At 32.0% G+C, this 12,839-nt stretch overlaps 1 protein-coding gene across 1 annotated transcript; it reads right to left on the bottom strand.

Moving 5' to 3' along the window:
* Positions 1–1,219: 1,219 nt before the first annotated feature.
* Positions 1,220–3,907, bottom strand: LOC148761738 (desmethyl-deoxy-podophyllotoxin synthase-like). Its single transcript, XM_088808457.1, has 2 exons — positions 3,008–3,907; positions 1,220–1,886 (listed from the first exon to the last, which is right to left on the bottom strand). Exons 1-2 carry the CDS (start codon positions 3,905–3,907, stop codon positions 1,263–1,265), a joined length of 1,524 nt encoding a protein of 507 aa, XP_088664583.1. The 3' UTR covers positions 1,220–1,262.
* Positions 3,908–12,839: the final 8,932 nt, after the last annotated feature.

The raw sequence follows: 12,839 nt of genomic DNA, 5'->3' as shown, positions 1-12,839 counted from the left end.
TAGACCTTAACTCTTTCGTGTTGGCCTTGAACTCCTCATGTTTGTTCCTTATCTTTCCCACGACCACCTTTATTCTAGCTACTCAGCCTTTAAGAATGGACATCATGACCTTAGATTTACCTCACTTGGCAGCACCTCTAGTCTCCCTTACCTCTTGGACAGGTGCAGACTATTCTTCTGTTGACACCATCTCTATTCCCTAAACCTTAGCTGTGATACCAACTATCATGTGCTAGAACTTAAGCCCAACCTTGTGCTGCCTTAAACTTTGAAAATAAAGTTCAAGCAAACCTTATAACTAACAAAAGCCAAAGCTAAAGAAAGGAAGAAAAGAGAAAGCTATTAAAAGAAATGGAATGCTTTGTTATTTTTCTAATATGTGTTATAAATGAGACTAAAAGGGTATTTATAGGCTGATGGCCCCTTTTTGTTAAATAAGATTAGGTTACAAGATAAGGATAAAATAAGAGATTTAAGATGAAGACATAATATTCAAATTAAATCCATATCGTAATTTAATCTAGTAAATCCACATCTAGACCTAGATATACATTAACAAATCCAAGAATTCAAATCAATTTAGATACTTTCAGGGTTGTATGGACATTTCTACCCTTATGACGCAAGCTAGGACTTTTGATTGGTCTATTGGGTTGTTTAGTCTATTGGTTTGATTGGGCTATTTGGCCTACCTATTGGACCTAGACAGCTTTGAACTCTTTGGTTGCAATATGTACATTTCAATTATTGACCAACCAAATCAAACTGCATTTAATAGATACAAGTCTCAGTTACCATTGAATTTGATGTGTCATATATTAATTTTATGCAACTAACAAACTATTGTTTTTAATGTAATTATCTATTATGGAAATCATATCCTTAATTAAAAATCATAATTTTTCTTTTCATTTTTAAAGTCTTTTTATAATAGTTGCTTGGCCTTATAATTAAGAGATATAACTTTATCTAACCTCTCATTTTCTTTTATTTCGGATGGCTTTTCCCTTTCTCGTTATGTTGTTTATAATTATTGATTGAACTATTTCAAATATCCATTTTTATTTATAATATTATATTACTTGTGGTACAAAACATTCATGTGCTATGCACACGATAAGAGAAAATTAATAAATGTGAAATGGAGATCATAACTAATATTTTGTCAGACTATTTATGTACCACAAGAGTCTGACCAGATACATCAATCATCCTTTATTGTCTGAAATTAACATTTATTGTCTGAAATCGCTAAATATATATTATCCCGAAGAAGCAAACTCATAAGGAACGGGAACTAAACACAAATCATCTCTTTTTCGCCATGTAGCAGCAAAAACTCCAGTCATATCTAGATCTTCAGGCTTCATTCCATTGGGAAGCTGCCAGTCAAAATGGTATAGCAATTTAGCAAGTGTAAGCTCGACATTGGCAATAGCAAAAGAGATCCCAGGACATATCCGCCTTCCAGCACCGAACGGAATATAATGAAAATCTGTTCCCTTATAGTTAAAAGAGCTATCATCAAATCTGTCTGGATGAAACTTCTCAGCTTCCATCCAATAATTTTCATCTCTTCCTATTGCCCATGCATTAACTATGATCCTGGTTTTGGCCTGTATGACCCATCCATTAACCTCGCAACTCTCTCGGCATTCTCTTGGAAGTAGCAAAGGAGCAGGAGGGTGAAATCTTAATGTCTCTTTGATAACTTGATTGAGATATTTCAAATCATGAAGGCCTGCTTCATCCACATCTCTTTTTCCAGCAAACACGCCTCTTACCTCCGCTTGTGCCTTTTTCATTATTCTAGGGTTTCTTGACATTTCCGACATTGCCCATTCTACAACTGTAGATGATGTGTCACCTCCCGCACCGAAAATATTCTGCAATGGAATTATTAAGTTTAAATATTTTTTTATTTATTTGGACAAATAGATGTGATACATACATTATTGAGTTAAATACTAACTCAAAAAAAAAAAAAAACAAACTTGAGAAATGTGAACTTTTACCCAAAAAAATTTACCCTTATTACTTTGCTATTTTATTTCTAATAAATTTCATCATAGATTTAGGATTTACTTACATTATTCTAAGATAGAGTTGTAGTCTAATTGAATCATTATATTTTATTTTACTTATCAATATTCATTCCTTAGATAGTTTTTGAGATGTGAAATTTTTGTAAATATGTTAAAATAACTGTATATAATTTTTATATTTATATCTATTTTAGTATTTACTTGAATTACTTTCAAGAAAAAGTTCTGATTTAATTTCCAAATCAATTTTTATTCTTTGATTTATCAATCTTAATTTATTAGATAAAGATAGAATCAATTATAGGAAAAACTTATAAATAAATACTATTAATTAAATTTAATCAAAACATAATACTATATTCATTTAGTTTGCGACTAATGACAAAAGTAGGGGAAAATTTGCAATCTCTCACTAGTTCTTTAGCTGAAAGCTATGAGCTTAACCCTTGTAGCAATAATTTGGGTAACTATCTCTTTGTAAAAAACTAACGGTTAACATTAAATGATATTCTCTAGCATCTTTTAAATTTAAAATTTAGTAAATTTCCCATTCACCCCTATTTGATTTCGAGTTTCGTGCTTAGCATCTTTTGTGCTTTTTTAAATTTTATTTTGTATTTGTTATATTGTGATTTTGTTTTATTCTTATGGGTTGCATTTAATTCATCCAATAAAATTATAACAATAACTTCACATTCAAAATGTTTCTTTTTTAAAAAAACGAAATTTAATAGTATAGGCTCTCTCAAAATCGAACAGCATCAAAGGATGATAAATTTGAAAACGAAAAGATAGGGTAAGCATAAATCCGTAGTTTAATATTCAAGCTAAGCAATTTGTCAGTGAATTCTTTGGCTGCATATGATTAGTTGCTTACTAGCTCTTAAATACGTAGACATAATTCGTGGTGGTATATTGTGCTTGAGGATAAGCATGGTATATAAAACAATAATAAAACTAACCAGTATAATTGCTTTGACACTTGAGGTTGGTAAGGGAACTTCAAGGCCTCCATGATCCTGAATATCCAGGAGGACTTGTACAAGATCACCAGCTCCTTCATCTTCAACTACTCTTGCTGTTGATTTTTTAACTCTATGTTCATGAATGATGTTCTCAAGAATCTCATCTACTTTCTTATGCAGTCTCTTGTTTTTAGGCCTCATTGCATTGATTAGATGGAGCAATTTGATTGAAGGATATAAATCAACAACACTGAGACCACTGAGCGAATCTGAAATGTCTGGGATAAGTTTCAGGAATTCTTCTTGGAATTTGCATTTGCCACCGAAGGCTAACCTTGAGACTATGCTGAGCGCTGAAGAATACAGCAAGTATTTCAGGTTAATTGCCTGTCCTGCTTTTGATGAGATGGTTCTAATTAAATTAGATATCTCTTCTTCCCTGATTGGTCTGAATGATTGAACTCTTTTCGTGCTTAACAGCTCCAACGCACAAATCTTACGTGTCTGTCTCAAGTATTGACCACGCGAAAACACGATGTCTTTAAAGTTGTAAGTTATCAACTCTGCAGCATAGAGATAAGGCCTCTCGGAAAAAATGGAGTCGTGGGTTTTCATCACTTCTTTAGCACCTTCCGGTGAAGAAACGACAACAGTTGGTACTTCCCCAAGTTGCAGATGCATGACGGGGCCATACTTCTGAGCGAGCTGGGCAAGGCAGAGATGAGCTTCAGTGTGTTTAAAGAGATGCAAGTTTCCTATGAGAGGTAGTTTTGGTGGACCTGGTGGTAGCCTTGATACAGGGCCATTGGCTGTGGGTTTCATCCATGTCCTCAAGGCCATGAATATGAAGTAGATAAAGGTGAAAAGGAATAGAAAGTAGGGGAGATAGTTTTCCATGAGAGCAAAGGGGAGTCCTAAACCTAGGAATTGCTACTTTTGGGTGGGTTCATTTGTTTGATTTATATAATAGGTTTGCTTTTAGTGGTCATTTCTTTGTATTTGATTTATTTGACTAGTTTTTTTACTACTTTCTTTTAACAATCTTAAACAATTTTTATTTTTTTTTTTGAGAAGCAAAGTAATGGTTGCATTACTATACCGAAAGAAGGGAGAAATAGATCCCTGTACAGAATCAGATTCGCTGCCTTACAAAAATTAGCAGGGAATCAGCAAAAGAAGGATTTCACAAAACACAAAATCACAGTATTCCTTGAGCACAGACATGTATAGATCTTAAAGTATTTTGTGACTCATGGAAAAACTACCCAGCTAGGTGCATTCCTCGTTCACTCTCTCTCTTTTCTTTTCACATTTTGGCAGAAGATTAAATAAACACGTGATAAAGGAAAAAGTTTGCTCTAAGACTATTCACATTTTGGTTTCCGTTCAAGACCAAGCTATGTGCATGCATGCCAAGTTGGGTACGGCAACGTCAATTGTGGCGAAGTTTGTTTCTCAGACTTTATTATCTTTACCTTTCAAACACTAAGCTAGATTTTTATTACTTTTGTCTTTATACCTAATCATTTTGACTTACTAATGATAATTGTGTCTCACCAAAACTAATGTTGTCTTGCTCCTCTTTCCATGCATATCCGAGTTTCTTTTCTTTTTGAAATTAAGTAAATTAAATTTTTATTTTCAAATTGAGTTACTTTTAATCATTTTCCTCTAAACAAGTATATATATATACGGGGCCGGCCCTTGGGTAAAGCCACCCAAGCAAGGGCTTTAGGCCCCCAATTTAGAGAGGCCTCAAATTTGGAAAAGTTCTATAATTTTATAATATAATTAATAATATTAAAAATATATAAAAATTAAAAAATATATAAAAAAATTAATAATTAATAAAATTATCTATTTTCTCACTTTTTTAATTATGTGGTTAATAAATTTTAATTTTTTATCATTTCTTAATTTCTAGAATGTTATTAATTCTCGATTATTTCTCTTATTTCCAATCAACTAACAGTCATATGTATTTAATCATCTCCAACAGCTTTTTTTTTACCTTATTTCTCCTATTTTCAATTAACATATTTAATAAATTTCAACTACTATTTTTTTCTTTTATATAAAATCAATTATTTTTTTTCAATGTATAATATCTATTTTAGCATTCTTCTTTTCTCATTTGCTCTTTCTTCTTTTTAACTTCAATTTTCTTTTAAAGAATAAATAAGAGATCTGTTATGTTTTTATCTTTATAAAACCGTGAGCTTTATTTACGGTTTGTAATAAGTGTTCAACAATTAAGTACTATTGTTATAATATTTACAGATTTTTTATTTTAATTTAGAGTTTATATCATATTATTATATTATCTTTATTTTATGTAATAGTTAATTTATTTCAATTAAAAATTTTGATTGATGATTTATATTAGTCATTTAAAAAATATATAATAGTCGCTTTAGGCCTTTAACCTTATTGGGCCACCCCTGTATATATATATATATATATATATACATATATATATACACACACATATATGTCACGCCACATTAGATCTTTTTTATTTAGCTGTTTGTTATAGAAGGGAGCATATCAGCTACTTGTATTTTACTACATTTCTTACATTTATCCAATCAAAAAGTATGGATTGTATATGGATTTTATGAGGTTTACCAAAATTTTATATGAAATTTGTAAAGGGATTTGGAGAAGAGGAGTAGGCAACATCAAGAGTTCTTTCAGAAGAGGTAGTGTTAGGAGTTCGATCAAAAATTTAAAGAGATTCTTCTAGAAGAGGTAACGTTAGGTTTTTTTGTGGAAAAGCCAGTGTTGAGAGTTCTTCCGAAAGTGTCTTCCTTGGGTGTTTTTTCGAAAATGGTAGTATTAGGAGTTCTTCCAACTGAGTCTCCCTTGTGAGTTCTTTTGGAAGAGATCTAATTAAAGAGGTCTTCTAGAAGAGGCAATGAAAGCATTGCAAACTGCTGAGGTTAGATCTCATGCTTAAATTAGACAATAATTAATAAATCACAAATATAATGCAGTAAAAAAATAAATTAGTATTTAATCATAAAAACAGTGAAATCTTACAGGATCAATGTTTGTGTTTTTCATGTAATATTCAAATTAATTATAAACTTTCATAAGTTTAAGAGTTACATACCTCACTCTAGATATCATAATTAAGAGCCAATTAAATCCAAAATCTTTGCTTCTTCACCTTTAGAATTTGTCAAATCTTCGACCACCCAAGTATTTGGCTTTTAATAGTAATCCACACAGTGACCAAATAAAACCTTCTCGAAGGTAGGAATTTTTTTTTAACTTGTGCTAGCAAGTTTTGTTTTTAAAACAAAAGTCCAAAAGCTCTTGCTGAACTTTATTTTTATCAGACAAAGAAAACTATTTCTTTTTCTTATTTTATAAAATAGCTGAGAAGTAGCTGAAGGCTAAGAGTTTTAGTTTACTAATATAATATATTTTTATAGCCAAACTAAGTTGTAACCCTAAATACAAAAGTTCTATTTTAATTTAATTTAGTCTCTATGAACTTAATTAATTTCTCACCTTATTTTGGTCTTTATCAATTAAGTCCAACTTAATTAATTATCCTTATTTAATCTCAATGTGTGTGACCCATTATGCTTCTAACATGTTGTCAATAAATATAAATCCTGATCAAATATTAATTTGATAATTTATTTATATTTATAAATCAGGTGGCATCTAGCAATACATCATGATCATCCAAATGTTAAAGAGTCAATTTTTTGACAAAGCCCTTCAGTAATAAGCCTTTCAGTGCAATACAGTTCTTTCATCAAATATCTCGGATATGTCATAAAGCATGGCTCAGTGTCTACTTATAACGTTTAATATTAGTTCTCATAATTCATGACTAACCTTATGAATTTACGAAACTAACTTTTCTCAAATTCATCATGCTTTGGCTAGAGACTTTATACAAGTTAATCAAGAATTGAGAACAAGTGACATACATCCCCTCATATCACTTAGGGTGATGAATCCTCTATTGACCACTCATTCACCTTCGCATGCTTCGTAGCATACCCAAAAACACCCTGTTTAGGCATCTGGTCACCTCCAAACCTGTCAAGGTTAAATCAAAGAATGTAATTCCCCATAGAAGATGACCTAGTGTCTCAAGTGTGAGGACTAGGTGCACGACTATCACATGAGAACATATTCCATAAACACTTGAGTGAAATACTAAATAGAGTTCTCATAGTGGGTCATGTTTAGTGAACTTGTTCTTTAACAAGCATTTGCATATTATCCTTGAGTATCCCATATACTTCAATCTATGAGATCGATTGCTTACTTCCTAAGTGAGGAGGCTTAACATGTACTAGTCTTTGAACATTTTTAATATCCTGTCTTGACAATACAATGACCAAGACCAATTTTAGGAACATGGCTTTAATGCATAGTGATCTCATAATTGTAACAATCTTACAATTCTCTTACGAGGCCTTTATGTTCCATGGGCTTCATTCAATTAGTACTTAACTCCTTATTATTGCACTAACATGAAGGAAAACCTATATCATATATAGTTATGCGATTAAGTATGCATTAAATGACAATATATATTCCTTGACTAATTCAATTGGCTCAAGGGCATAAACCAACACAAACAAGTGAAATAAGATGTATTAAGAGTAATATAGAGGAAAGTTAGAACAGACCTCGAAGTATAAGTGTATGGTAAGTGATAAAACAAGATCTAAAAAATAAGAAATAGGAAGAAGGAATGAAGAAAGAGAAGATTACAGAGAGAACGTGAAAACTTGTGAAAGATTTACAGTAGGACAGAGTTAACCTATTTTTGTTGGGGGTTAAAGATGAAAAGGAATAAAGATTAAAAATTTTGAAAACTAATATGTTAAACTTAATCAACAATTAAAATATTCATAATAAATAAATGATTTTCTTTAATATGTAAATCAAAAGGAATAAGAAAAGAAAGACTTACAATAACATTTTAAGAAAGTTGTGCTCGACGATATTTCCCAGACTCAAATTCATCAATTTTTGATTTTGTATTGAAAAGGTTAGCAATGTCTTTCTCAATATAAACTATTAAATTATCTACAAGAATCTTATTGTCTATTTCGTTTTAGAGTCTTATTTTCACAATTTTCATTGTTTAAAAAAACTCTTTTATAGTTGTTGTAGAAACCAAAAGAATCAAAACAAGGCAAATTAATCTATTAATGAAAATTAATAAAAAAATTGATATATTAATGAAATTTTAAGCAACAGCTTACTGTGTAATCCTAAAATTTATATTTAAGAAGTACATAATAATTTTTTAATCTTTAAAAATTAAAATCATAAAAAATAAAATCCGCATAACAGAAAAATGAAAAAACATAGCAAGTAGAAGATAAAACTTGTTGGCTCCATTGGTTTTTGATGATAATAAAACATTCCCATTTCATTTGTGTCTAACATTTCTACCTAAGTGTGCAAGACAAAAAGTCATATGGAAATAATAAATCAGCCTTTCAAGTATATATCAAAAATCATGAAAATGAAGAAAAACGATTGATCAACAATAAGGAAGGTCTTTAGATAAATAATGAAGAATGTTGGTTGATTAAAATTTGAATTGGAGAAATGGCGGGTTGAAGAATATTGAGAAACAGAACCAATTTAGTCAACCAAGATAAGAGTTAGTCGACAAACAAGCTATTGCCAAAATCTAGACTTCAAGACAGAACCAACTTATTCAACCAAGAAGAAAGTTAATCGACTAAATGCTCTTTGCTAGATTCTGTGACCAGAAGACAAAACCAACTTAGTCCACCAAGAAGAAAGTTAGTGGACTAAGAGCTCATTATCTCCAATTTGAACCAAAGCACTAAAAGACAGATTAACAGCTAGCACCTACTCTCAACTGTTTTCGATAACCATAAACTGCCAAACTACCATCAGAGGTGTTTCTCCTAGTATAAAAGGGTCTTCCAACGGTTAGAAATCAATTCTTGGAAGTTTTGAAAAGATTTGAGTCATATAGAGCTGAAAAACAAGAAAATCTCCTTTGCACCTTTCTGCACTTAAACGCCAATCTTTTGTATTTGTATTCTGCACTCAACATTGTTCCATTTAGATCAACCTTGTGATCATAGGTACTTTCTTTTACTTCTCTTCTTGCATTCTTAGAGTGAGGGGGTCACTCTAAGTTGTTGTTTCAAGCTAGCTTTGCTTGAATGTGTTAAGGTTCTAACATAGCCTTGAAAAGTTAGGTGTTGGGTTTTAGTTTAGCCCGTGAAAAACTAGTGTAAAAGGTTTGGCTGAGCCTGTTAAAAGCCATTGTAAAGCTTGGTGAAAGCTTGTAAATTTCATCAGTTTTTAGTGGATTGTTTAGAGAATCCTTGGTTGGATAATCAAGGTAGTGGATGCAGGTCTTAGACCGAACCACTCTAAATTCTTCTATTTCGTTTACTATGTTTTTGTTTTGTTTTCTTTATTTCATTTATCTTGCATTTGTCTACACTTAGAGACAATTTTTGAAAGAGCCAAATTTGTGCTATTCACCCCCTCTCTAGCACATATTATTGAGACCAACAAGTGGTATCAAAGCTAGTTCCCTGTTATTAAAGTTTAACACTCTTTAGGAGGATCCAAATGACTCAACTAAAATCAGTAGTTGCTGAGGGATAATCAACAAACAGACCACCTCTGTTTGATGCCTCTAATTATCCTTATTGGATCACTAGAATGTCAATTTACATTAGAGCTATAAATTGTGAAATGTGGGACGTCATAACTGATGGACCCTTTATTCCCTTAACTTTGAATGTAGTAACAATTCAGTTGATGCCAAAGCCAAGGTCTAAATGGACTAAGGTTGAAACTAAGAAAGTCCAAACAAATTTTAAGGCCATCAACACATTGCATTGTGCTTTGACCCCCACTAAATTCAACAAAGTCTCTAGTTGTACAACAGCTAAACAAGTGTGGGATAAACTTAGAATAATCCATGAAGGGGCTTTTCAAGTCAAGGAGTCCAAAATAGCCCTCTTGATACATAACTATGAAATGTTTAAAATAGAGCCTAGTGAAGATATCATCAGCATGTTAGATAGATTTACAAATATCACAAATAAATTGAGTCAGCTAGGCAAACTAATACCCAAGCATGAAATAGTTAAAAGACTTCTTAGAAGCCTACAAAAAAATTAGAAGCCTAAAGTGACTGCAACCCGAGAGGCCAAGGACCTAAATGTTATTACCTTAGATGAGATTTGTGGTTCTCTCCTTACTTATGAGCTAGAGCTTAAAGAGGAAGAAGAAAAAGATATGAGGGAAGCAAAGGAAAAGAGAAAGAGAATTGCACTTAAAGCTAGCATTCTTGAAGAAGAGTTAGAAGAGCTGTCATGTGATGATGATGAAGAGTTAGCTCTGGTTGTAAGAAAATTCATAAAGCTTATGGGCAGAAGAAATCGGAGACTAGCTAGAAGAGGGTTTAGAAAAGATCAAGGTGTTTCATGGAAAATCAAAAACAAAAATGACTCCAATAAAAAGAAGGAGCTGATCTGCTATGAATGAAATAAACTTGGCCACTTCAAGTCCGAATGTCCGTTGTTGAAAGATGAGACTCCAAAGAAAAACAAGAAATCCAAGAAAGTAATGGTAGCAGCTGCATGGTTGGACAGTGACACATCAAGCTCTGAAGCTGAAGATAAAAAATCTAAGGAAAGAGCAAACCTCTGTCTGATGGCACAAGATGATGAAATTGAGGTATCTTCATCCCCCTATGATATTTCCATTGATGATTTACAAAATGAGTATGACAGCCTTTATGATGAATTTGAGAATCTCTTTTTAAAATACAAGACTTTAAAGAAAAAGGCTACATCTCTTGAAAATGATTTGGAAAAGATGATACTAGAGTTCAACTCTGTTTTTGAGCAAAGAAATTATCTGCAAATTGAATTAGAACGTTCAAAAACAGATTTTGAAAATCTACAATTGGAGTTGAAAAATAGAACAGATGCTTTACAAGCTGTAGTTGCTGAAAATACTACTTTTAAAAATTTAAGAAAATAATCATCAAGAAAGAGCATAAATTTCAGAAAGAATGCTAATGATTTCTCCCTTAGATGTTATAGTTGTGGAAAACATGGACACTTATCATATGATTGCTTCAAGAAAAGTAACCTATAGAAAGTTAGAAAAATTTAGGTTCCAAAAGGATCTTATATTGCCACTAACATTCAAGGACCCATCAAAGTATGGGTACCTATAAAAAAAACTGAAAATCTATTTTATAGGTTGAACTGCACTTAAAGGAGACATGTTCAAGAGCTCAACTCAAGAAGAAGCAGCCTTGGTACATGGACAGTGACTATTGACAGCACATGACTGGTGATGAATTGTTATTTGTTTAGTTAGACAAAAGGAAAGGAGGTACCGTGTCCTTTGGTGATGATTCAAAAGGTAGAATTCATGGTATAGGAACGGTTGGTAAGAACTCCCAAACTCAAATTAGTCATGTGTTGTTAGTTAAGGGTTTGAAGCATAATTTATTGAGCATTAGTCAATTATATGACAAAGAATTTAAAGTATGTTTTGATTCAAATAAGTGTGCAGTAATAGACATAGATACAAACAAAGTCTTATTCATAGGAAAGAGATTGAAAAATATGTTTGTTGTTTTTCTTGAGGATCTTGAAATTAATAGTGAAATATGTCTTGTTGCAAATGCTAAAAATGATAGCTAGTTATGGCATAGGAGATTAGGACATGTAAGCTTGCATACTATGTCAAAATTGATTAAAAAGAACTTAGTTGTTGGGCTGCCAGATTTAAAATTTGAAAATGATAAAATATGTGATGCTTGCCAACTAGGAAGAAAAGTTAGAACATCCTTTAAAGCTAAGAAAGTTGTGTCAACATCTAAACCTCTTGAATTGTTACACATTGATTTATTTGGTTCAAAAAGCACAATTAGTTTAGGAGGAAAATCTTATGGCTTTGTTATAGTTGATGATTATTCTAGGTACACTTGGGTTTATTTTCTTGCTCATAAGAATGATGCTCTATCAGCTTTTATAAGTCATTGTAGGAAAGTAGAGAATGAAAAAGGACTAGCCATAGTTAGCATAAGGAGTGATCATGGAGGAGAATTTAAAAGTGATGAATTTAAGAAGTCTTACAATGAAAATGGATTGGATCATAATTTTTCTACACCCAGAACACCCCAGCAAAATGGAGTTGTAGAGAGGAAAAACCGAACCTTAAAAGAAATGGCTAGAACTATACTGTGTGAGAATAACCTACCAAAATATTTTTGGGCTAAGGCAGTGAACACAACAACTTATATACTTAGTAGAGTATCAATTAGAGCCATGATTTCAAAGACTCCATACAAACTTTACAAGGGTAGGAAACCAAATATTTCTCACCTTAAGAGTTTTGGTTGTAAATGTTTTGTATTGAATGATGGAAAACAACCCTTAGGAAAGTTTGATGGAAAGAGTGACGAAGCAATATGTCACGACCTGGTACTCTCCTCGAGCCCGTGACAACCGTCGCAATGTCCCGATAGACATTCATCGCTCGGAATGTTGACCGAAACCTCGCAAGGCTTTAATATCAGTTTTCTCACCTCCCCTGTGAGCGACAGTTGTTAGATATCATGTTTTGAGAGATTATATACTATTTCTAAATCAAAATAATGGAAAACTAATTTTTGTCTTATAGGGGCATTTTCATCATTTTTTCTCAAAAATCTCGAAACCAGCTAAAGATGTATGCGAGTGGAAAACACATATTTCATAATAAAAAATAAGTCTAGATGTCTAAACATTCATTTAAAGTGAAACTATAACTATTTGAATATAAT

Source organism: Theobroma cacao, chromosome 7 (assembly GCF_053813885.1).
Source record: "Theobroma cacao isolate CCN51 chromosome 7, ASM5381388v1, whole genome shotgun sequence".
In the NCBI taxonomy this organism is placed as follows: domain Eukaryota; kingdom Viridiplantae; phylum Streptophyta; class Magnoliopsida; order Malvales; family Malvaceae; genus Theobroma; species Theobroma cacao.
Note: the sequence above shows the minus strand (reverse complement) of the source record. Positions and strands in the feature narration are given on the sequence as shown.

Excerpts from the sequence above, each read along its gene's own strand:
- LOC148761738 (XM_088808457.1), bottom strand. The coding sequence starts at position 3,907 with ATGGAAAACTATCTCCCCTACTTTCTATTCCTTTTCACCTTTATCTAC. Across the intron at positions 1,887-3,007 it reads GTGTCAAAGCAATTATACTG|AATATTTTCGGTGCGGGAGG; the intron begins GTTAGTTTTATT and ends ATTCCATTGCAG.